The sequence below is a fragment of the Cyprinus carpio genome, chromosome A9, assembly GCF_018340385.1.
Source record: "Cyprinus carpio isolate SPL01 chromosome A9, ASM1834038v1, whole genome shotgun sequence".
Classification (NCBI taxonomy): Eukaryota; Metazoa; Chordata; class Actinopteri; order Cypriniformes; family Cyprinidae; genus Cyprinus; species Cyprinus carpio.
The window spans coordinates 6,061,941-6,089,860 of record NC_056580.1 but is presented as its reverse complement, the minus strand read 5'-3'; the positions used below and the strand labels follow the sequence as shown (position 1 = coordinate 6,089,860).

General features: G+C 35.1%; 1 protein-coding gene across 2 annotated transcripts in view; it reads right to left on the bottom strand.

Annotated features, from left to right (window-relative positions):
- The window catches only part of LOC109095656 (ephrin type-A receptor 3-like), a 114,545-nt gene that overhangs the window by 43,123 nt on the left and 43,502 nt on the right, over positions 1 to 27,920 (bottom strand). For both annotated transcript variants that reach the window (XM_042763274.1, XM_042763273.1), the window contains exons 4-6: positions 16,011 to 16,166; positions 10,077 to 10,412; positions 881 to 1,005 (exon numbers count right to left, since the gene is read on the bottom strand). In XM_042763274.1, coding sequence (XP_042619208.1) covers positions 881 to 1,005; positions 10,077 to 10,412; positions 16,011 to 16,166 — 617 coding nt within the window. The remainder of the gene's footprint in view (positions 1 to 880; positions 1,006 to 10,076; positions 10,413 to 16,010; positions 16,167 to 27,920) is intronic.

Here is a 27,920-nt window from a genome sequence, read left to right as displayed (position 1 = left end):
CAAGAAAATGCTGTTTCAGCTTTTCTTCTTCAAAATCTCATGATTAATTTAGTATGTCACTTGCTGTTTCTTTGTAATTGTAAAATTTGCTAACAAATTCAGAGGGAAATTGTTTCTGCACCATTTTTTTTCCTTTTTTTTTCTTTTAGTGTCCAGTATTTTATTTTATTTTTTTTTTTTTATTTTATTTTATTTTATTTTATTTTATTTTATTTTATTTTAATGACAATTAAAAAAAATCATAATTATGTTGTTATTGTTGTTGCTGTCATTATTACTATATAATATATTATATAATTTGGGCTACCAAAATAGTCTACACTTTAAACCTACGCTTTAGAGAGTTTTTTTTTATTTTATTTTTTTACATTTTTATATATTTGTAAGTAATTATATGATATGTTTATACTGAATATATAATGCACTATATTACAGTATATAAAATATACTGTTTTCTTTGTAAATAAAATAATAAAATAAAATAAAATAAAATAAAATAAAATAAAATAAAATAAAATAAAATAAAATAAAATAAAATAAAATAAAAAACACGTGAACACTGGGGAGATTCTGTTTAGTTGGCTGAAGGGCCTTTCCAAAAGAAACAGGTTGCACTCAACAAAGCAAAAATTAAGGTAACATTGGTTAAAAACTTCATTTCAGGCAAACATTTCTTAGCAGAGCAGACAGACTCTATTTCACCTCGAACAATCAAATTAAGCCACATCAACTAATGACTTAAAAATGCTCCCAGGTATATGAATGTGCACTCTGGACCAAGATTGCTAATGATGCCAAATATAAGGGCAAAGTGATGAATTTATGTTTTAATTTTAATTGTTTGTATGAGTGAATGGAATCAAAATTAAACTGCTCCCACCTTCTCATAGTATTTGACCTCATAGTCCAAAATGATTCCATTGGGTCTCTCTGGCTCCATCCATGAGAGTGAGATGCTGTTTCTGGATGTTCGGTCCTTCCTGATGACAGTCACTGCAGATGGAGCTGCGCGGAGAGAGAGAGAGACACACAAAACGGAAAAAAGTGGATTAGCTGTTTCCACTAAACCTGTGATGGTATTACAAGCACATAGAGCCTAAGGTCATGGGAAGTTCAGCTGACATTTTTATTCAACAATTTGCATCCTGTGAACTGGTTCCTGTTGACCTAATCGAGTTTGCTCTTCACTGGGGGCAAGTTTCAAAGTTGGGAAAGCTGGGACTGAAAGACAAATTGATGCAATCAGGCAATTGCTGGTTCCTGCAAACAGTGGCCACTTTCATGTCAAGTCAATACCTCTAAGTTTAAAGCTTGGCTCATTAATTCAGGGTTTTGTGATGCCAAGGACCCCCAATTATGAATTAATCCATTCACGAGTAACCCAGTTTCTAAATAATGAAAGCAGGTACTGTGAAAATACTGCGAAATATTATTCCAATTCAAAATGACTGTTTTCTATTTGAATATATTTTAAATTGTAATTTATTCATGTGATCATAGCTGAATTTTCATCATTACTCCAGTCTTCAGTGTCAAATGATCCTTCAGAAATCATTCTAATATGCTGATTTGCCGCTCAGGAAACATTTCTTATTATTATCAATGTTGAGCTCCACTGTGCCATTCATGCCTTGCACTGTTTTGCACATCTCTAAGTATGCTACAGGCATCCAGTGCAAAGTCTACGGTCGCCGTGATTTTGCCAAGTAAGACACTTTCCTGAATCAACATTATTGTCCAAAAATATAGACCTAACCCAATCCCTACCCCTAAACCTAACCCTACCCATAATTTATTCCTAAAATCAGAGAGAAATGATATAGGTGAATGACAAGGGTGCATCTAACCCTGATTGTAAGCCTAAAAACTGACATTTCTTGAAAACGTATCCCTCCATTCTGATTGGTTGATTGGAATGTTGCTCCAGGATCAACAAGGATGTTGATCCGGGAACATGTTGTACTTGGTGAAATCACGTTCACCCTCCGCTCTAGCACTTCACATGGTCACAATCTGCGATGGTAATTCAAGTCAGAGCCGGTCCCCCTCTCCTCCAGCCTGGTGCTTGTGTTCTTTTTCAAGTTTACAGCTCTGTAATTGCGAGGCAGCAATGAGGCCACGGAGGCATCTGACTTGCCTGTGTTTTAATTTTATTAGACCACAGGAAAAAACATGTTGTTCTTTCAAATGTTCATACTTTCCTTGATTGTGATTATACAGTCTTGAAATGCTTCTTTACCCCTGGAACTCTTTCTTTTTTTTTTTCTTTCGTCTATTTCTCTTTGTTAATGAATCCAGATGGGCTCAGTCTGTTTCAGTTTTCAGCTGCACAAGCCCCATCCCTACGGCACTCTGATAAGGGAAGGAATTATTGAAGTTTTATAGAGGCCGCAGTTTATGGAAGGTATGATTTATAATGTCTGGACAGCAGGCTCATTTGACATTGTGTATCATTCTCAGTGTTCACAGTGTGAACAGATCAACGTTTCCTTTAAATCAAAAGAAAAGCACTGGTTCCTACAAACCTGAAAGAAAGTGACAGCAAAGTGAGAGAATATGATTATGTTTCTAAAACCAAGTGAGTAGCCTTCTTAGGGAGCATTTTATGGCATCATAGGTACACTCTTGAGATGTGTCTGAATAGTTTTTGATTTTACATTGTTTTAGATTTTGATTTTATTTTGTTTTGATTTCAGTCTTATTAAAATTTTTGTTGTGTTTTTTGTCATACAGTATGTCGATTTTACCTTAAAAAAATGTTATTTTTTAAGAGAAGGCAGAGTATGGAATGACACGTCGGGTAGGACTCATTTACAACATTAGTACCAGCAAATGTGTGTTGCCTTACTATTTAATAAAAGGTATGTAATATTGTTTATTGTCTAAAAATGTCAACGTTTTCTTTCTTTAGTTTTCAGGTTTTACCTGAAATTAGACTTTAATTGTAATGACTATAATGTAACCATATTCCTTATGTTGAATAAAGGATATGAACTATTTAAATTATTGTATTATATTGTATGTTCTTTAATGAAAATATAATTTCTTCTTTCTATTGCTTCCAAGTTTCAATAAATAGACTTGAAATGTATTTTTTTTTGAATTTTGAATATGTTGATTTTATATGTATTTTTTGTGGATTATGATTATGATATAAAAATTTTTTCTTTTTTCTTTGGTTTCCAGATTTAACACATACATTTCATTTGAATGCATAACACACTCGTACCTGTGTTATGCATTCACAATCATGCTGTTTTTTTTTTTTTTTTTTTTTTTTTTAAATGAACAGAATAAAACCTAATCTTAAATTGCAGCAATTCACACTATTTTTTACTGTGCAACATAAACTGTAACTGTGAAAGCCGGCCACTGACGTCACTGCCATTGTATGATTGGCTGAGGAGCCTCGCGTGATCCAATTTTGCTGTTACACTTTTTCCAATGCTAAGTAGACTAATACAGACCCTCTCATCCCCCAATAATAAGACGATCTTTGGTACAACCAATGACTTTGGTGATTTTGGATACAGCCTCAATGTGAAGGCTCCAAAAGGACGTCATCATGATTACTCTACTGTCTAAGATACTATACCTTCTTTTTGACCAACTTCTAACACAGCATTGTAAGTATCCTTCACAGAGAAGCAAATTAGCGACAATATGTGACAAGCTTTGGCAAGCAATATGGCTAATTTTTAATAAAATATTTCCAAGAATTTTGAAAGTTTTATTCAGTACTGTGTATGCTTATGGATTTCAGTTTTGAGTTGTTAGCTTAGCAACATGCTAATGCCAAACTCTACTGAAAACAATTGTCATTCAAGTCTCCTATGCGTTTCCTGTGAGAACAGCTAATTGTGTGGCAACAGATCTTTCCACAGGATGTTCACTAGGTTTTTGAATGGTGTATATTTCTTGGCTTTCTCCTGAACAGATCACCTCTGTTTTAAAGCCAAAAGAAATCATCAGTTCCCACAAACCTTCCAGAAGAAGAACCACACGATTATATGTAGGAAATTGCAAGAATATTCAGTTACGAAAATTGCAGAAGGGAGGGAGCTTGCTGTTCTGCTACATTCAGCTTAGGGGTGTGAAATATCACCATGATTTTTGATCATGGATGATTAAAATGTCTGCTTTTGAAGAAATATTGTAGTATCGTGCTACAGCATTCATTCATTCAGTTGCAATTCTAGCATCTCCATCTCAATATAACGACACGTACATTCACATCGACTGTTAACCCAGCGGTAGAGTTATACTTGTGGGACACTTCACAATCACAAAAGTGCATTATTTGCATGTTTTTTAAAGCCTTACTGGTTAAACATTTCATTTGCGTGCTGTTCTGACATGCACTTTTTCTGAGCGTATATACATAAAGCCTGTCAAACAGCGCCTGATTACTGGACTAAGTTATCTTTCGCGTCTGATTTCGCTTATTACTGTCAAAAACACACAAGGTTTTCATATCAACACAGTTGATTTTGTCTAAAGTGAACATAAACAGTAAACAGAAAAACGTGTGTGTGCTTATATATTAGATGTGTGCAGGTCTTAAAGTGACAGCAGACCAATATCACTAAACATGCTGCCGCTTGTCATTAAAGGGATAGTTCACCCAAAAATTACAACTCTGTCATTATTTACTCACTCACATGTTGTCCCAAACCTGTATTAATTTCTTTCTTGTGCTGAACACAAAAGAAAATATTTTGAAGAATGTGGGTAAGCAAACAGTTGCTGGTCCCACTGAAAGTCACTGGGGACCAGCAACTCTTTGGTTACCCACATCCTTCAAAATAACTTTTATATTCAACAGAAGAAAGAAACTAATTCAGGTTTAAAACAACTTGAGAGTGAGTAAATAATGACCATTTGAAATTTTGGATGAACTATCCCTTAAATTTTAATAAAACAACCAAACACAAAGAGAAAAATCACTCACTGTTCTTGACTGAAGAACTTTAATACAGTTGCTTTAATAAGAATCAGTGTATAATTTATATAGTGAAGTGTACGTATATAATCCTTTATTTTTAGATTTGTTCATTCAGTTGATTGAATGTTACTGCTAAATACACCTTCTGTACCTGAAAAATAAAGCACTGTTTGTTTTATTTGCATATTATGTGTATTTGTAATGTGTATCTTTGTTCTTGCTTTATAATAACAAAGATAAAATAATAACAACGATTTTTATCTACGCCCACTTTTGGCCTAAATGCATATTGTTTTTAATTTTAGATATTGTTACCTTTAAGGTTTTGTTTTTAAAATAGGGAAATTAGTTTGGTTTTACTGCTCAGAAAACTTGCAAAATACTAAAACCAAATTGACGAAGAATAATGATAAAATCGAGAATCATGATTTGTTTTTTTTTTGAAAAAAAAAAAAAAAAAAAAAAAATTGTGATATGTTATTTTTGCCATATCCAGCTTGAACCCACAACCTCAGAAGAGGATTGAAATCAGAGTGCTGTGTTTACAGGTGTGGCTCACGATTATTGTCCAGCACTTTCAAGTATGCAGATGTAAGTATTTGTAAATAATCCTAGTTAAGTGCTATCAAGATAATGACATTCTGCAGAACATGGTTTTAAAATGTCCTCCACATGGCTCAGCGGATGTGGGACAGAAGCATGGCATTAATGTGGGTTCAGATCCTCCTTTTCTTTCTCCCTGGCCTTTTCCACTAAAACCTCCACACGCCAAACAGAAGAGGCATACCGCAACAACATATTTCAAGAATGCATGAATGAGTCATGGAAAACCTTCTGTAACGCCATGATCAAGCTAAACACTTCCATGAAGATCAGGGTCTAGAATTAACACTTGCCAAGTGCCAAACACAAGTCAGAATTGCCTTCGGCTGTTGACCGGTAACGTTATGAGAAACTGCAACATTTCATGGTTTAAATCGAATTGTAAGAATGATATCTGACCCTCGCTGATGTAATGTGAGTGATTCTAAAGATACATATACCAACCATTTTCATGTTTTCTAATGCCATACAATAAACTTAAATATATATATATATATATATATATATATATATATAATATATATATTATATATATATATATATATATATATATATATATATATATATTTGTGATACTACTTGATACTGCAACTAAACTAAACTAAAATAAACTAAAATAAAATAAAATAAATAAATAAATAAATAAAAAGTATTATTATGAATGTTGAAAACAGTTGCCTAATATTTTTGTGGAACATGTGATTATTTATTTATTTTTAGAGTTCTTTGATATATAAAAAGTTAAAATAAACTGCATTTATTTAAAATTGAAATCATTGTTACATTATAAATGTCTTAACTGCACTTTTAAATTATATTTTCCCCTAACTTGGTAATTATTATATATATATATTTTTTTTTTTCCAATTCACTCATCATTGCCAGGTGTGCGAAAAAAGTAAATTTTGCACACCCCGACACAGCAGTATTCGGCTTTGTTGCCATTGCTGAAAATCTCTGCCCTGCCCCGGCACGATTGCCAGGTTGGGTGAATCAGCCCGTTAAAAAGGCAGAATCATCAGGTCTAAAAACAAAAACATTTTACAGCTCTGATGAGGCTGAGAACCAAGCAGAGAGCACCGTTCTTACATGGAGGGCAGCTTGCGTGTGCTGTCTCTCTTAGGCTGCGGAGCACATGCTGGCTCTGTTTAGATGGATTGGGCTGTGCTGACAACCCTCTGAGCCCCTCGTAAATGTGCTCTCTGCAGGCCTGACTCACTAGATTGGACGTTCACACATCCATCTCCTTGCTCTGGCTGTGTTTTATAGGACAGTAAAGGAAGCTGGATTATTTGTCTAAGAGCAAAAGTAGAGAAGAACAGAGAGAGGGGTCACAATCTTCCTGGTTTTGGTTTCTGAAACAGCCTGAACTGAAAAACTCAATCGAAAAGACAGAAAATGAGGGTGTAGTGCTGTCTCTGTGTGAGGAAATTAATACCATTGCAGTGCAATAAACTGGAGCACTTAAGCCAAAGTATGCTTCTTTGTACTGGGTCCTTTGAAAGCAAGAAAGTATTGAGAGTGGGAGTGTCTATGTCTAAAGAGATTAATACATTGTTAGAGGCAAATAAGGCCAAAGGAATCAACAGGCAATAACTAAAAACAAATGACCTTAATATTTTGAAATAAAAACATAAAAAAGAATGTATTCCAGGATTGTTAATTTTTTTCTCCGAGACATCAGTGAAGGACAAGAGGAGAGAAGCCTTAAATCCACATTTACTGCCCATCATTCTGAGGGGCCATAAATCTGTCACCTCAAGGTATCCTTGTGTGACAAAAACACCTTTAATAGAGTGGAGCTGTGACCTAGCAACACTAAAAAACCTTAAACCCACAACAAACTCTGGTGCTTACGGCCAGGGTCATTCTAACAATGCAATAGATTTTTATAACCACATCTGTCTTAATATATTGGAAAATATTAAACTCAGAAATTTGAGTGGATGTTGTCCTTTTATTCAGGTGATTCTGAAAATAATAATATGATAATATAAAAACAAATTGTATTTTAAAAAATACATTATTTATGAATGACAAGACTAAGTGAGCAATACAGAGTAGTATTTAAGAGGTTTTGAAAGATGTTTTGAAAGAAGACCTGTGCTCACCAAAGCTGCATTAAAATACATTAAAAACTGTAACATTGTGGAATATTACAATTCAAAATAACTGTTTCCTATTTTAATATATTTTAAAATCTAATTTATTCCTGTGATGCAAAGCTGAATTTTCAGCATCATAACTCCAGTCTTCAGTGTCACATGAGCCTTCAGAAATCAATCTAATTCGCTGATTTGATGCTCAACAAACTTATTATTATTATTACTATTATCAATGTTGCAAATAGTTGTGCTGCTTTACATTTTTGTGGAAACTGTAGAAACTTTTTTCAGTATTATTTTACAGAATTGATTTGAAACTGAAATCTTTTCTAACTTTTTAAATGTCTTTACTGTTTCTTTTGATCAATTTTTAATTTTGTTTTTATTTTTTACAATTGTTTTTATTTTTTAATTTAATTTAATTTAATGAATGTCTGGACTAGTATTATATATATATATATATATATATATATATATATATATATATATATATATATATATATATATTGAAAACATGAATGTTCAGTTGACTTAAATGTAGAGTTGCCAGTAGCACTGTATCACTCTAAAACAAGATGCCTTTCTTCACAGATAAATCAGCATTTGTTCTACAACAGAAGATGAAAGATCTGCTGAGTGAAAATGCAGTCCTCTGACAATGACAGTAAAGGTTTTATGAGATCTTAAGCAAAGTCAACTGCTCCCTGTGGTAAAAGGGTGCAAAACTATCAATCCCTAGCCTTTGAACCTCTAGTAGTCCAAGTAGTCTTTGCGTACTATTTCATGAGACCAGAACCCAAAGCCTGTAATCTGTGGACCAAAGCCTACTCTAAATCATCTGACAGGACCTGTACCTATCACTCCACACCCAGCACTGGACTGACAGAGGCCTGAGCCCCACAGGGCTAGAGAACAAAAACATGAGTCTTCACAAAGGAAGCCCACATGGAATGAGAGGCAGATGGCCTGCTGTTCAGCATCCCTCTGCTTTAGTAACCTGAGGAGTCGTGACCTTCAGTCAGCCATACTAGAGGCAAGCACCTGCAGAAGGATATGTTCACAGACAGCTGTGATAGTGCGGGATGAGCAATAGGCTTGTGGAGGCATTAAACCATTCTTTTCTTCCTTCCAAATGGAATGTTGAGCTTTGTTGCACATCGCTGAGAGAAAATTTAATTGTCTTTGTGAATACGTCTCTACTGATCTCAGGGGACCATTAAAGATTTTTTTTTTTTTTTAATACATGGCTTTGAATGAAGTGCAGTTTTTGGAAATATTGTGTTAACGTCCCATTAGAAGACCCTGTAGAATTAAATGGCTAGTTCACACATTATTCTGAGCCTCTATGATCTTCTTTCTTCCATGGAGCGCAAAAGGTGAATTTTGAGGAAAATCCTGGCTGATCTATTACATAACAAATGAGGACCAGGGCTATCAAATCACAAAATTACAAAAAGAGCACAATAAAATGATCAAACATGTGAAAGATATGAATGCTATATTCTGGTATGTGTTATATACAACCCAGGCACATTGTAGAAATGATCCCGTGGCAACATTTATGTAAAATGATATTATGCTGATTTTTGTTCATTTTTAATCACTTTCAAAGTGTGTTCAGTTAAAACCGATGAACATGAATCTGGCAACATTTTAATACATTGTTTGTATGTATTGCAACAGTTACAGTAAATGTTAAATGGAAATTAAATGTTCGGTGAGTGGCGCTAAAAAGTTAATAATCTATCACGTTTGAAAATAACAGTATCTACATTAAACTCAAAACCTAACCAAAAGTGTTAACAAAAGCAAAAGTAACATAAAATAATGCATCTGCTAAAGCGACCATGCCATTTTAGCTCACTAAGTCTCTGAACAGTTTTTTTCATGGCTCCTATTTCACTTGACTCATACCTGAGCACTCCGTATTGTAAGTGCAATGCTGTACCAGGTGTGCTACTGAGCAAGTTTACTACATTAGAAAAGCCATACATATGGAGCAGGTTATGTGATGTAATCATAATTTGTGTAAAAACTTATTGCCGTTTTACTGCCATTTTTTGGACTATTGCAAAATTGTAGGTAAAGGAACATTTTTCCTATTAGCCTAGTTTAGCGATATACAGTAAATGGTGACAAAAGTATTGTGGAAATGACACTTTGAAGCCATTTGACATGAAACATTTTTTTTTTTCTTTCTTTCCTTTCCTCACACAAAAGCACTGTATGGCTTCAAAAGACTTGGAGTATATCACTTGAATCATATGGCCCTCCTTTATAATGCATTTAGGATGATTTTCGTGAATTTTGGAGATTGACAATTCCAGTCCCAGTGAGGAAATTATACAATTTTTTCATCATTTTTGGAAGGGTTGGTGAACTATTCCTTTTAACAGTAGGACATTCTGGGATGAGAGACTCACCTGCTTGGTTGGTAGTGATGGTGACTGCAGCATACTGGCGGATCGTGGGGGCCTGGGGGGACACTCTGTTTTGGGCCTCAATCTCAAAGGTGTAGTTTGTGTGAGCCAGGAGGTCCACTACGGTTACTGTTGTGTTAGTGAGGCCGGTGGCACAGGGCAGGAAGCGCACAGCCCCTAGGCAGGGTTCACACTGCCTGGGACCCGGCCAACATCGCTTACAGACCACGTTAAATGTCACGTCCTTCCTGCCTCCGCTGTCAGCCGGCCAGGTCCAGTCTAGAATCACTGACGTCTCATTAATGGCAGAGATCACATTGCGTGGGGCAGATGGAGGTCCTGAGGAAAGAAGATACGTCATATAATATTTACTCATAATTTTTAAATCAAACTATAAAAATATAGTACAACAGGATGAAAATCAATTTGAGCTGTATTAAAATGCATATTCAACACTGACACTGTGAATCAATATTGACCCAGGAAAGCTATCTCAACCGTTTCTTCTACACTCTTAAAAATAAAAGTTCTTTATTGAAATTGATAGTTCCATGATGAACCTTTAACATCCACAAAACTACTAAAGGTTCTTTATAGTGGACCTCAGTTCTTTAGATTATTAAAACATGATGAAAAACAGTTAAGAACTAATGAAGAGACAGCATGCAGACAGCAATGAGATTAAATGGACAATTTTTTTCTCAAATCAAAATTCAATGGTCGCAATATGAACACATTAAATTCTTCCAAAATATAATTATTTTTATTCATTGGTTTATTCATTTACATTTATTAATTCTCCAAAATCTGCGACCAACTGTCTCATTTGTGTCTTTCCCCCCCCCACATGATTTTTCCTAAGAGATGACAGGAGAAACATCTGGGACAAAGTTTATACTTAAATGAAACACAACTGAGAACTCCATTAAATCTCATGAGCTATAAAAGAGCAATAAAATGTCCCTGTGGGGAAGTATGTTTACTTTAAAAAGTGTGGGTTTAATCGTTAAAGTCATCAGTTATGGATGGATAAGGAATTTAGGCAGGCATGTCCCTCCCCTTGTTAAAATGCTGGCCAAGCCTCTAGAATTGCTCCAGAGTTCAGAAGTGTCCTTACTGGATTGTTATATTAACTTTAAAAGATTGTCCCGATAAAAAAACGGGATATGAAGTGTGGCCAGCGGCCTCTGTTGATTGGAATAGCAGGCCTGCACAGCAAGCTGTTATTTGAATAAGTGACAGACTTCTGCGTATATATGAACAAGAGTGAAATCTCAGATTAAAGTAAAGAGATGGACACCAGTTCAAAGCCACACTGTAAATAATTTTGGAATTTTTTGTGAATTTAATATCTGACCTCTGGGTATTATTACATAAAAACGAAATTCCTGCCTTAACGATGGTGGTGAGTGAAGAAATCAGGAGTGCAATGTTGAGTTAGTTTGATCTGAAGTGAATTCACACACTGAAGGCCCAGAGTTTAGAGAAGGTTTCCTGCCTCTTGAACTTGAGAACCATTTTGACAGACATTTTGTCTGAGAAGGAAAGTGGGGGAGAGATAGGATTTGATCCTACATTAAGAAATAGAACATTACACAAAGGAATCTCCTCCACAAATTTGCTCCGGAACATTCCAGAACACTCCCTGTTGCTTTCCCTTGATTCTGACATGATAATAAATCAGACATTTCGCTTCAAGGTCAAATACAGGATTCACCACAGTGGCCTTTTCAAAAGCACTTATAGAAAGAAGAGCAACTTTCCTTGAGGAATAATTCACTCAAAATGTAATTTTATAATCACATTCACCAGCTCTTGCGGAGGGGTAGACAGAAAGACTTTCACTGAAAGTCTTAACATCACTCTGGTGCTCACATGTCACATGTCTTCAGAAGGCATAAAATATAGCATGCAACTGTTTTTTTTTTTAATACAAAGCTAGGATATTTCTTCCAGCATTTATGTTGTACTGACACTGTAAAAACTTAATAGTTTAGAAAATGTAACTTGATGCAGTAAGACTTTTGAGCTGTCTCAACAATAGCTTTTTAGTTATTTTCAGTAAAGATACTTTGTTTAGCCAACATAAATGTAGCTGTTCATGCAATGCTAATTGTCTTATTTTGGTAATAGAAAAATGTTGTCACAGCAACTGAAACGACAATTGCTGTTGTTGAGGTAAAAAATGTTTATTTTAATGTTTATTTACAAATGACAAACTGGCGAATGTTATAGAAACCTTAATGGATAACTTAGTCCAATATGTAGACAAAAATTGTCTTTGTTTGTAAAACATCTGTCAAGACTAAGATATCCAAAATATTGATTAAAATGGTTGAACATACTCTGTGCCTCAAAACCTGACACACAGACCTCAAGAACGGTGGCAATCAACAAATGTTAAAAAGATGAGCTCTTTACATCACAGCACAACAAACAACTAACAATAATGACAAAACAACAACAAAATTTTTTTTTAAAGGAAATCAGCAAACAGCAAAACAATAATCCTATAACAGTAACTGCATAATTTATTCATGCTGCAATACATGCTGGGAACTCACAAAGCCTTAAAATTTCAGCAATATAAAATTCTTTGTGTTTGACTAATTGGGACAACATTTGGGGTAATTTTGTTGGTTTGACAAGGGTTTTTATGTAGTTTCAAGAAAATAGCATTTTCAGTAAACACAATTAAGCTGAATTTTTTTTTTTTTTTTTTTCAACACCAACACCACCAACAAAACAAATCATGTAGCTGTAGTAATATTACCAAAACTTAAACTAAAATTAAAATGAAAACTGAAAATATAAAAATAAAAGCTAATTCAATTAAGAAGTGTCACTAAATGAAATTAATCGTGATTATTTCATTGTTATTGTTAAACTGTAGTTCCTCAAGGATGTTCTGTTGAGTTTATTTGATATTATTTATTAAAACAAGAAATGTTACACACACACACACACACACACGCACATATATATACTGTATATATTAGTTGAAAAACAAAAAATGTCCAACTGCTATGTACTTGAATGGGGAAATCTCATAAACTGCTCACCAAACTCACATTTTTGCAATTCAGAAGTAAAATCTCACATGAACGCAGTCATAGAACGCAGCTGTGGCCTAACGGTGAGAGATTTGGACTTGTAACCAGAAGGTCGCAGGTTCGAGTCTCGGTGCTGGCAGGAGTTGTAGGTGGGAGGGAGTGAATGAACAGCGCTCTCTTCCACCCTCAATACCCATGGCTGAAGTGCCCTTGAGCAAGGCACTGAACCCCCAGTTTCTCCCCGGGCCCTGGATCTATAGCTGCCCACTGCTCCGGGTGTGTGTTCACGGTGTGTTCACTTCTCACTGCTGTGTGTGTACACTTGGATGGGTTAAATGCAGAGCACCAATTTCGAGTATGGGTCACCATACTTGACAAATGTCACGACTTTCACTTAATAATAATAATAATAATAATAATAATAATAATAATAAAGCATGTACATGCAGCTATATTACCAAAAGTAAACTAAAAGTAAAACTAAACTAAAATAATAACAAATAAATAAAAATAATAGCTAAACAAACAAAAAAAAACAAATAAATAAATGAAAACTGAAGTGGAATTTTTTTTTATTAACATCTCATTTTGTATTTCATGGTTGAAATAAAATACTAGCTTGAAATTACATAAGGGTGAGAATTTTTTATATTTGGCAGAACAATCTTTCTTATTACTTTAAAGCATAGTGGATTTCCTATTTTTACAACACATCCTTGATCTTTCCTTTATATAAAAAATAAGGATCATAAAAAGGAGGTTGTCTGTGTCAGCACAGATAAAAAATGCATTAATGTAGGATGGAGGAAAAAGTCGTTATATGTCACTAGGTAACTTCTTTGCCAGAGCAAGGCATCCTTTGATCCTGACCTAGTATAGAAATCACAGTGAGCAGGTAATGTTAGCAGACTGGCTGGCCTGTTAGCGGGAGGAAGTGAGGTGTGCCAGGGTAAGCCTTCCATTACACAGACACTTCAGTCTGACAAGCAGCCTACAGCCTTCATTATTACCACAAACCTGACCAGTCACCACCAAAACAAGGAATTCTCTCTTTGACATATGGGAGATGTTTACATCAGGCATTGATAAGTGGCACAATTATATAACATATCCGCAGTTGACATTTTCCTCACGTAAAGGATTTACACTGCAGAACATCGCCTTTATGAGGTCATAAAAAAAGAGACAGGCAGAAATAAACAAGTCCATTTATACATACTAAAAACAGGCATAAATATGTATGCCTTTAAAACATTCACCGGTGATTAAATGCCGACCTTCGCTGACACAACATAGAACGCAACATAAACTGTAAATTTTACAAAGCAATAATTCACGGAACAACCGCCTGTATAATGCAGCCATGACCTGAATTATATTCACATGCAAAAAAACATCTCTGAAGAACTCCGAATGACCTTCCTCAATTATTGCAGATGATATCGTGCGTCGTCTTCCTTTAATTGCAGTTCCGCTCTCAGAGCTGCACTTAAAGCCTATCTGTTCCACTGCCTGCATCCGAGCAGATTCTATCAAGATAAATGTACAAACTCGAGGTCTATGACAGTATGAAGTGGAGAAATTAAAGTCGTACACTCTGTTCAAGCATTTTTCCACTCACTGTACCCATCAAAGTCTTAAACTAACATTGGCAATGAATGCTTAAGTGGAAATAAAGACTCAGTATTGCTTCCGACAGCCGAAATAAAAAGCGACTTGCATGAGCGTGGCGTGATCTGACATGGTGACTACTTCGGATGTCACGTAAGATACACCCTATTAAACTTGGCTGCGGAATTCAATAAGGCTCTTGGTGGTTTTATGTGATATGAATCAGTACTGATAGCAATGCGGTGATTTATGGATAATGTGTTTTGGAATGCTTGGCAGTCGCTGCATGCATCTGTCTACCATCTGCGTGCTTCTCCAAAAAAGAGAATGGGTTAGCTTGCTCTGCTGTGCAAACCCGAGGAGGCCCGTCGGTTGAAACGGTTAAAAATAAGCAAACACGGGCTATTCTCGGTGGGATAGCTTGAAGGCCGCTGAGGGGGTATTGGAAGCTTTGTCAGAATGAGCCAACACAAATTCATCAATCCTTGAACAAACACCACCCTTAAAAAAGCTCCGGCGCTTCTGAGAGCTGTGCGGCGAACAGGAACGCCGTGTTTCAAGTAACATAAAAAACCCTATTGCAGCATGCACTGTTATTTTAGTATAATTAAGATAGTGTTATATTTGTGTTCAACATTTTGAATTTGTTTTTATGTACGTATTTTCTGTTTTCATTGTAATTTTCATTAAAGTTTTATGTTATTGTCATTTATTTCATTTTTTTTTTTTTTTGTAATTGTCTTTGTAGTGTATTATTATTATTATTATTAATATTATATTTAGTACATCATGTTAAACAAAACGAAACTGAGAAATTATGTGTTGGCAATCAGCGGAAATAAAATACGAATATTAAATAGATTAAATAACTCAAATATATGAAAAATTGTCTTTGGATGATTCAGAACACAAGTCCTTAATTTCATATTTTTCATATTTTAGTATCATGTAATGCCATCAATATCATGTATTTTATATTTTAGCCTTTAAAAGCTACAATAAAGTTTTTTTTCTTCTTCAAAACACATCTGTCGAAACGTCTACTTGTCCAGCCTTTCCTAAACAAATCTATGTATTGAAACTTTACTTGCACATTCATGACCCGAAATGAAGAAAAGTCACAAAATTTCAAGAAGAAATCAATATTGCAACCAGAGTTTCAAGCAGTTAAAAAATCAAGCGTGGGTCAAACTGACACAATAGGAGGCTTAAAGGTAAAGTCAAACCTATAGAATCTGGAGAAAATGTACTTATGTAGGTTAGCAGCACGTACGAGAGCAGGCCATCGAGACGGGGTCCTCTTCCGCACGGAAGTAGTTTTTCTCACAGTCGCAGTGCACGGCTCCCTCCTGGTGCGTGTAGCTGTGCGGAGGACACTTGGAGCACTCAACGTTCCCAGAAGAAGCCTTATAGAAGCCGGGCCGGCAGGCTGTGGAGACAAAAACAGGAGGGAAGACAAATTAGGATGCTGGGAGTCTCTAGCCAACAGGGCCATTCATTACCCCATTACTATGCTGCCACTTTTAATGGAGCGTATCATTTCACATGACCATATGCATCGGTGGACACAATGGAAAGTCATTTAATCATCTACATGGACTTAAACAAACTAATAGCTGTACCAACAGCGCTGAGACGTGGGTACGGCCGGCCACACGCACATGTGAGTGGATGTCATGACCTCATAGGAAAGAAATATTGTTTCAAAATGACAACGAGATTAAATGGAGAGCAAAGGTAGACTGCTTTTCAGTAATCTCACAAGTGTCACCTAGAAAGTTTCAGAAGAGATTTCAAGAATGTCTATAACTGTCAAGATATCAAACTCCGAAGTCTCAATATGAATTCAAACATTTCTCATCAAATTTCAAATTTTAATATATTTTAAAATGTCATTTATTTCTGTAATGCAAAGCTGAATTTTCAGCTTCATTACTACAGTCTTCAGTGTCACATGATCCTTTAGAACTAATATGCTGATTTGCTGCTCAAGAAACATTTATTATTATTAAAAACAGTTCCTTATTTTTTTATTTTCTTATTTATTTTTTTTTTTTTTTTTTGGAAACTGTGCTACATTTTATTTATTTCAGGATTTTTTATGTATGTAAGGAATAACTGATGACGGGCCGTTGAATTATTAGAAAAATAATGCACACCCGAGGTGGTAATGCGCCCACGACACAAAGCGGAATGGCCGTTACACTTTGGGTGTGCATTATTTTTCTAATAATTCAACAGCCCGGAGTCAATTATTCCGCTTATACTACAGTTACCACACCTCAAGACATCGATCAGATGATATATTTGAAGGGATTCGTCTGGTTTTTGTACTTAAATCGCTATTGGTAGGTTTAGGTTTACTTTTTTCTTCATGGTTATTTCAAATTATATTTTTAAAGTTATTAGATTTTCTTAATTTTTTTTTAAAAAATCTTAAAAATGGCAAAAAAGCATATGACCACAAAGAGCAGTCCTTGAGGGATTTTTGGAGAAACATCAGAAACAAAGTTTATGTTTGCCTGAAACATAATCAAGTCTTTTGAGCTATGAAAGCGCAACCTACAACAAGAGCAATAATTTCTCCTCTGGGAAAGGAAAATTTGGGAGGCTTAAGTCAGAGCTATGTGATAAACTATGTTTAAAAATACTTTTAAAGTCTCCTTTAATGTCAAATTCAGCAGCGGTTGCATGAATTATGCAAATACATATCTCCTAAAATGGAAAAAAATATCTCTGCTATTAAAAGTGTACTCGTCAGCTCATCCATCCCTATTCATGAGAATCCTATTCCATTACCCATAATGAAGAGGGAAAATCATGAAGAGGTGGCTAATTACTGTGGCTCACATGCATCTGTATTCCACTTTCCTCTTGTTGCAGGTTCAATACTTAACACAGTTGGTGAACCACAGCTTCAAGTCAGCACCATCCTCCTAGAATCAACTGAATTCTGCTTCACAGCAAGAAAACCGAAGGGGCTTTATTATAATCGAAGCAGCGAGGTCAGGTTTTTCTTCTCTGGGAATACGGCAGAAGACCTTACGGTTTAATAAATGTTTTTTTTGGAGGGGGGGTCGGATCCTTCCAACATATCAGTGATGCTTATTACCTATCTCACAGTCTACATGACATTCTCACCACTACAGTGCACCTACATGCCTTTTGCTTCTCCTGAGAGGTTTCTTATGCAGAGTGTGAGCAGACGTCGGCATGGAGAGTAGCTGTGATGCATGAGAATGCAGGTTTACATTAACCTGTTTCTCCTCTGAGGCTCTCTATTAGGGACTGCACAAAATAAACCTGATGAAAAAATTTCAAGTGCTCTTAATAGTGTTTGTTACAGGAAATCTAATCTGACACACTGTTACCCCCATAAATCAGAGTCCCAAATGTGATAAACACACATATATGTCGCAAGAACATGTCTAAGAACATATTATAGCACAGAGGTCGCCTTTTCACTGCTTAGGAAAGACACACTTAAGTTCTTTGTTACAGTATATATTCTCGTATTTTGTATGCTTCTCCTGAAATTCCTTGTGAGGATTTCTCAGTGTTGTTACAGGGATAGTTAAAAATGAAAAATTTGTCATTGTTTTTTCACCTTCAAGTCATTCCAAACCTGTATGAGTTTCTTTTTCCTGCTGAACACAAAAGAAGATATTTTTAAGAATGTTAGTAACTAAGGAGTTGCTGGTAGCCATCGACTTCCATGGTATTTTTTTTCTTCTTCTCCATAGAATATAATCAATGGCTACATCAATTGTTTGGTTATAGACATTATTCACAAACAGAAGAAAGAAACTCTTACAGATTTAGAACGACACGAGGATGAGTAAATGATGACAAAAAAAGCTAAATGAAGTCTAAAACTAAAATGATTAAAAATATTTCAATTACCATTTTCAGTAATTGAGATACAGCTGAAGTAAAATAAAACATTAATTGGTAAAAAAAGAAAAGAAAACAAATTAATAAAAAACTAAAAATTTAAAATAAAGAAAAAACGTAGCAAACTTAAACGGAAGTTAAAAAACGTTGCCTCAGAAACTAACTGAAATAAACAAATGCAAGTTTAAGTACTAAAATTACTAAAAATAAAACTGAAAAAAGCCAAATGGAAATATATAAAAAATAAAATGAAAATGACAAAAGCACGGCAAATCTAAGCAGAGTGCGAGACACTGTTGAGGTCTCACCTGCTAGATTACCATTTTTGTTTTCTAAAAATTCTCTATTTGCTAGATCTCATTCGTATGTAGCCAGACAGAGAACAAAAACAGATTTCCTTCCAATCATCCTTGATTTCACAATGTCCTTGATACGCAATGACCCTTACTTATAAATAGAAATAAATTACACAGGCCAAAAATAAACAAAGGAGATGCAAGACAAAGGGTGGCGTGGGTCAGTGAAGCAGGTTATGATGGAGAGAAAGGTGCCCCAGTTTCCGTCACATGAGCGCTTGTACTTGACAGCTCTTTAATAGAAGCCTGGGAAGCCAATGGCTCTCGACGGCATCAGCCTCTCATCTCTCCAAACCCTCTTACTGCAGTGAAAGGCTATGAATGGCATTACCCAAAGCTGTGCCTGCTCTTCCTCCACGTAATCTGAATGTACTCAGTGCGGGATGATGTATAAGTTTGTGTGTCTAACACGACGTGCTGAGGTGGAAGCGCTTTGTGTGTGTGAGCGGGACAGAGCTGGGGGGATGTTATTGATTACACGTGTGCTGTGAGGAGACGTTGGGGCTCACTCCCGGGCTAACAGGCACGGAAAGGGAGTGAGTGCGCTACAGAGGGGCGCCGAGGTGATTTCTCATCCAGGCCTCCCAGCACATGCTCCATACGCACTCGCTCTTAACAAGAACACACACGTGCTCCCTCAGGACCCACCCTTAATAAGGATATGAGAGATGATCTTATTACTTTGTCGATCTTTTCTTCGCTATCTTGACGAGGTTTGATATTGAGGAGGTCGAGTAAAAACAAAGAGCTGTGAAAGAAATCTTCCCATAGGAATGAAAAATCAATCGTTTCTAGACAGCGATGAGATGAAGAGCAAACGGAGCAAAAGGTAAGAAGAAATCTCAACAATGTCTCAAACTGCGCTCAGACCTGCCAAGACACCAAAATGTGCACTTGACAATCATTTGAATTTAGAAATTGAAAATATTCATCATAGAGGTGTCACTGATCCAAACAGTTCAAAAACAAAACAAAACAAAACAAAACAAAACAGTGAAATTAACCTTCCCATTATATATATATATATATAGTAAATAAATAAATAAATAAATAATAAAAAAGTAAATATAAGTAAATAAATAAATGATAAAAGCCATATATAGTATATATATATATATATATATATATATATATATATATATATATATGTATATATATATATATATATATATATATATGTATATATATATATATATATATGTATATGTATAGCCATATATACTTTTATCATTTATTTATTTTATTGTTTTAAGCATAATTAATTTGTTAATTATGAGTTAATTAACAAATTAAAAAGAAATAAGAATACACATACACACACAGATATTTTATATATATATATATATATATATATATATATATATATATATATATATATGAAGCAATAATATACTGAGTAATAATAATATCTTTTTGCAGTGTGCCGACAACTTGTATTGAATATGTTTATATTTAATTATTTTAATTTTAAGAAGAAACATCTGAGACAAAGATGATGCTTAAAAGTGTAATAAAATTGGTATCTCCTGAAATCTCCTGAAAAATAAAAGAACCTCTGAGAAATAAAAATATATATATATATTTCCTCTGGACTATAGAACAGAAAGCTGAAAAGAGTCTTGTGTCATCTGTAACTGCTGATATGATATGAGAGCAGAGCTCCCTGTGACTAAACAGGATCCTATCAATCAATAGAAGCAGAATGTGATGACATGACGGTAAGTGCTGGCTAGATTCACTTACGGTACGGTCTTTATACAGTAGCTGGCAGAGAGGGAGAGGATACAAGGAACAAATGCATTCATTCAGCACCTCCTGTTCAAACTAATTTCCTGTGAAACTGTATCTGACTCGCTGGCTCTCAAAAGAAAAGCCCACCGTAGATGCCCTTCCTCTGGGGAGACGAGAGCAAAGTCCACAAAGGTCAGACTCTCATTCCCATTATCAATGGCAAAATGTCTGATATAAGAGTCTAAAATTAACACTGTCTGACATCATTAAAAAGGGAAAGCATTTAAAACATGCCTAGTAAAAATACCTTCTTTACATCTTAAATAATAATAATCATAATCATAATATAACAAAGTTAATATTAATAAGAATTTTTAAAACTACTGTATGCATAACTATACCAACAAATAACAACAACAATAATAATGATGATGATGGTGATTATTATTAAACTTGCAAAGTTTTTCCCCCCAATTTATTTATTTAATTTTTTAAGGATTTAAATTATATATATTTAAATCAAATTATATAAGGATTTAAATCAAATTATATATATATATATATATATATATATATATATATATATATATATATATATATATATATATATATATATATATATATTTTTTTTTTTTTTTTTTTTTTTTTTTTTTTGAGTAATTGTCATTTTTATTTTATTTATTTATTTACTTTTATAAAAGACGTGTATTCAATTACATGGTGTGTTCAAGACCTGGGGAAAAAGAAAAAAGAAAGAAAGAAAAAATTAAATATATAAAAAACAATGAATAATAATAATAAAAAAATAGTTTATAATTTCTGATAAATGCAGACACATTCTGCATGGAACATTCTTGAAGCATTTTATATTTCAATAGTAATAAATGTATTTACTATACATTATATTTAAATATGAAACTTTATTTATTACATGGAATTCTGAATCAGTTATTTATGCAACAGTATTCATAACAGTCATGTATAATTAAAGTGCAAGCCAGCTCTGTTTGTCACAGATCTGAAGATGTTTTGTTCCTTTATACTGGGAAAGCAGAGACTGGCTCTCTTCTACAAGAGTTTTATGCATCAAGTTTAAAATGAAGGTTATTACAAGATGTTAAGCTGAGAACCACTAAGCGAGCATCATGGGAAAAACCCCAAACCCAATTAAAGTGCATGCATGGGTTTCATTTCCACTGCTAATTCAATCACTGCCAACACTGACACCTCCAGAGCTCTCCACTCAAATGACCTCTGACCTTGATCAATGGCTGCCTGGCACTGCTGCACAGCCGGAAACTTGACAAAGCCTCTCGAAACATATTCACATTGCATGACAAATCTAGTTTGTGGTCCGAGAGTTTCAAGCCACAACGGACAAAATAAAGTTTCAATGTTTATACATCTTCTAAACATGCTAACAAGCTACATGTGATCATGTGTTGAGGATAAACAAACAGAGGAATACACAAAGAAATTTCTCAGCACAAATGCTCAATTAAACACACATTCATAAATCACAGATTCGCATATGTGTCCGAATTTTGTTGGCATAAGAAGGCTCTCCTCACTCAGTGGTCCATTTGTAACCGCGGGCACTTAGGAGAGCTCAGCTGTAGCACTCAGAGAGGCCCGAAACATGATCAGCGCTCCTCTGTTTGTCCTGGAACCTCTACAATGGCGCTCTCAGAGGAGAATGAGGCCACCTCTCCTCGAATCAATACACACTGCCTTGTAAACAACACCAATGACACCACCAAACAGCCCATTTATGGAGCCTTTTTATATGGAAGGCCTCAAGAACACAAATGTGGCCAAGGACATTAATGTCACATCATCGTCTGCATTATAGTTGTTCAGCTTTTGCATTCAGTGGTGGTTTAAGACTGATTTTGTTTTATGACCCAGATTTTAAATCTTAAATCATTTTAAATCATTTTACTTTAAATACTTTTTTTTAATTCCCATTTTTCACTGTGATTATCATAATTGCAATTAAGTACATTATAAAGCTATACATTACTTTTTTTAATTGCTTAAAGGCAGTGTCATATACACTTTAGTATTTATTTAATACAATGGGTTTTTTTCCCCATTAAAGTAACATGAAAATAAGATGGATCATGAAAAAGTCCCATTACAAAATAAAATAAAATAAAATAAAATAAAATAAAATAAAATAAAATAAAATAAAATAAAATAAAATAAAATAAAATAAAATCCTAAATTAGGTTAAATAATCTTTACAGTTTCTTTAAGACCTAGCATTCTTACTGTTAAATAAATCTGTAACTATTAAAAACCATTAACTATTGATACGGATTCAAATTATATATATATATACCAAACCCTAACATGCCCAGAACGTTCTGGGAACCAAAACTCTTCACTATAAAGACTATACAGTTCACAAAGCGGATAAATGTGTTGTGGACTGGGAGCCAGGCTCTCCATCAGCTCTCTCCGAGTGAATGGAAAGGTCAGTGAAGGTTTCGCTCCACTTCGATGGTGCCAGCGGTAAACAGAGCGAGTCGTCGAGAGTGTTGACTAAACAAAGGATTTCCTGGTTCCACAGACCAGCTCCCACCCCTTCCATTCCACAAGGTCAGAGGGACTCTCACCCTCCTCCTCACTCTCCCACCCCAGGTTTGGGTAAAATTAGATTTGATCAGGCATCCTGCGGGACAACCATTCGATGCCCCCGCTGCACTGGAGATGGATATTAGCATCTTAATGTGCGCCGTGCTTCTGGGACTGTTTACAGTTCCAAACATGTGTTTCCGCCCCGTTTTTGCAGCGTAGCTATAATGCCTTCAGTGTGCCTGCACCTTCCCGATCCACTCATCAGCGGGCTTTCTCATTTAAATCAGCTCCAGATCAGACCGCTTAATTAGGCCGCACACAACGCACAGTGCTAATTTCCCAAAGTGAAGCTCCAATGTGAGGAGCCTCTTTTAGACCCTTTAGAAACGAATGAGCCTCCACTTCAGAAACATTACCTTGTAGTTACCAGCACAAACACCAGCAGAGGTCTGAGAAAGCTGATATGAATTAGCGTCATCGAAAGCACCAGCTCGGCAGCTCCCTCATGCATCCGCTGGCAAGCTAACAGAGTGAATTTGTAATTTGTTTTTGGGGGTTCGTTTTGATTAGTTCTGGCTGAGATGAATGCACTGCATCAAGGGTGACAATAAACATTTTGCTCTGACATTACTGCGTCTTAGTGATACTCGCTAGTTTCTTGATGTTGGGTTCCAAACTCATTGACGCAGCTTGATATGTTACAAATGCACGGCGAAGCTAATGAATAGCTTTGCAGGCGCTCTGTTAGGAATGAGAAACAGCAACGCCGACGCCATTTTAATATAATTATTACACAGTGAATGACCACACTGGGCAATACATTTGCCTTTATAGATCCTTATAAATTAATTACAGATTTCTGTGTTTGATTCCTCTTTGTAAATCTGTCAGAGAGAATCATTATATTGTGGCTGCGCTAAAAGCGCGCTAATTATGATTCAGTAATGACTCAGAGGAGAGCAGGTCAGTCATTGTGAGGAACATATAACTGGCATATTTCATAATTAGAGAGCCAGCAAATGAAGGATTGCAAAGCGTCTCGTCTGTGAAGCTGGATAGAGATGCAGCTCCACCTCATTAAAATCAGCATTTCATTCCCATTCAATGGCATAATCCTGTCGCTGCGGATGACAACATTGTGGCTCCCCGCTCTATTAGCGGAGAGATAGCTGCATATTTTCCTCAAGTGTCTCACTCTCTTCATCTTTTGACGTCTTTGTTAGGCAACGGTTCCTATTTACGCAGAATCATGGCAGCTGGTAGCCCTGCCGCAGGATGGACACACAGGCGCACGATAACACACATGCTTATCTGCATTAAAGTGCTGCCCTTCAGGCCTTCAATGTGAGGCTGAGAGCACCTCCCAAACTGAATCCGAATACAGCCATCAAAGGCTAATTATAATACAGTATATGCCAAGTGGGAGAATCTCTGGCTTTACTACTTGTGAAAAGTGTGTTACATGTACAGTACTTATTTATTTACTCTTTACCATAAGGTCTAATTTGTTAATATTAGTAAATTTTAATTATAATAAATTTGTTAATATAAAAAAAAAAAATAATTGCATGAGCATATTTTTATTGCTAATTTAGATGGGAAAAGAAAAAAATGTTCACAGAATGTCCAGAATGCAAGTCTTATTACATTGAGGAATATAAAAGCTTTGATTTTTTTTTTTTTTTTTTTTTTGCGATATTTCATAGATATAATGATGTTATAATGACTATTATTTTAAAAATAATATTTTTAAATGACTATTATTTTAAACTTGTATTTTTATTATAATGATAATATAATAAAAATAATAGTAGTAGTAGTAGTAGTAGTCATTTTTATTACTTTATAATAAGGTTTCACTTGTAAACAATTTGATATTATTTGTTAACATACTGCAACAGAGAACATAAAGAATATCCACATATTCATATATTTAATAATCATATGTATTCTGCATGTGCTGTGTTTGCAATATGTAAAAATTAAAAATTGAAAACATAGAAAAAGGACAATTTTGTTGTTTTGAAACTAAAACTTTTTTTCCTTTTTTTCTTTCTTTTTTTTTTTACAGATCTATGCACACTGGGTTGCTAAATTATTATTATTATTATTATTATTATTAATAATAATAATAATATTATTATTATCATTATATACAAAAATAATTTAAAATGTTACCATTTTTATGTTCTACTTAAAATAATAGCAAACCTTTACATTTATGAAATAACACAAAGTATGTTTCCCCTGAAAATTAGCACTATAAATAAATAAATAAATATATAAATAAATATTCGGGACTGTTTTGGTGCACTGCTTCAGCAGTATGTTATAGAGATGCTATAGAAGCAGAGATTTATTGAACTCTTGGTGATGGAGATCTTTTGAACGAACAGTTGTTTCCAAGACTTAACTCTATGTCAGTGCTCTTGTCAGTGGTTAAGGTCAGTGTGTGCTGTGTGTGAAGGAAAGCTTAGCTCTGTGTTCACAGCTGGACGCATGTGTACAGACTATAAACTAATGCAGGGAACAGCTGGCATCCCCATGACAACTGCGCATGGCCACATGCATGAGTATACTGGGACCGCTAAACAATTCATGGACTGAAACAGAGCTTCACAAACATAAACACATCCACAGTGAACACAGGCATACAGAAACACACTATTAAAATAAGAATAGTTTTAGTGGTGTGAACCTTTCTCCCTGCAGAATTCTATCACTCTTCCTCAATGCCTGATCAAAAATGTTTATTTGATATCTTTTTCTACCTAATCTCTAATCTTATGCTTAGCTAGATTTTAAAGATTTTAGCTTGCTATAATTGAAACCATAAAGAAAGGGATATGTTTAATTGTTGTCATTTTAAGCTTAAATAATATAATGTGATGTGATTTAGAATAAATTAACATTTCCATGATCAAGACCAAATGCATGGTTAAAGTGTTTTTGTTAATCATTTTGTTTATCTTTTCTAATCAGACACAATACAGAACACCCATAAAAAGTCAGATATTCTTATAATGAACTTATGAAGTCGATATAATGGCAGATAAATGTTTAATTCTGGTTATTACGTTAATATTATAGTGATTAATAATAAATTGATTTACTTAAACATGTATTTTATAGCTGTTGCCTATGGTGGCACAATGCTGCCACAGACATATAATTATTTCCACTCAATTATGTCGTAATAACTGATAATGTAGTTTAAAAAATACATATTTTCTCGTAATAATATAGCAGGAAAAAAATATATATTGTTTTAAAGACATAACACTTTGTTATTATGAGAAAATTTCTTTTTAACAAGAAAAATGTTTTAAAGACAACATATATCGTTTTCACAACATATATTGTTATTATGAAAAAAATATATATATTTAATTTTAAAGTCATAACATCCCATTATTACAGCATAGTTGTGTGAAAAAAAAATATTGCCACTGTAGTTGCATTATCTGCATTATGTCTCTTACTCATGGCTACTATTTTTTGCACGTTGATATCTTCTATCATATTGCTGTTTCTGCTGTTTTATAAAAAAGAAAGCCACAAGACACTACTGCTTTAATAATATGCTAATATAGCAAACAAATATATAAATGTATGCAACACTGTTCCTGCATCCTTTTCGCTAGATGTGACTGGGTCAGTCAGTAATTTTAGGACATAATTTCGCCAAAATCCCCTGACACGTCTCAATAAGCCACCATGATGCCTGTAGCAAATTGAGTGCAGGAGACGAAGAAAGAGGGAAGAAAAAGAGAGAAAGTAGCTTTGAAACAACTAAGCTTATTAGCATAATTTGCAAAGCCTCTCAGAATGCGAGTCCTCCTGTCGGAGCCATCCCTCTTCCTTGGTGCCATTATACTGAATGTACTGCTCTGCTACAGAAGCCAGCACAATGGGAGCCCAGCATCGGCCACCACCTAATCCCCTATTGTGGCAGGTTTATGGCCGCCTCTTTTTCGGGGGCCCCTCAGGACCCTTCATTCCTCTGGAGCTGCTGGACCACACGGAATCGGCTGCCACTGATAAATCTCCACCGCAGACAAAGAGATCGCAGGTCAGCCAAGGGTTCAGGGATTGTGCTGGCCACTGTTAATGTATGCTGACTGTCAGCCGCAGGCATAACTGATAACAGAGGTATTATTTTCACAGAAGAGCAGTGCCCAACACCAGCCATAAAACCTCCTATTCTAATCCAAATGACCTCCCTCTGGCTATTGTGGCGAGGACGCGCTTCTGCGCAGAGCTCAAGTGCGATAACCGTGGCCAACACAGCCGCAGAGAGAGGAGGGATACGTCCACCGAAGAATTACTGTCTATCTCTCCATTGTGTCCCTGTGTGGGAGGACTAGCTGCCAACAGCAGACAACAAGGAGGTGTTCCATATGCCCACCTCCGAAACCCTGACAGAACATAAAAATTCAGGTGGCAGATCTGCTCAGCGTAGGTCCTTTCTTCCCCATCGTGTTTCCCCATCTCTGGTGATAAAAAATTCCTAGAAATCTAATGGAGCGAAGAAATTATTCAAATGCTTATGCTACTACTCCACCCACGTCATCAATGAATACATGCATATGGGATGCTTTTTGAGGATGGGTGGTGAG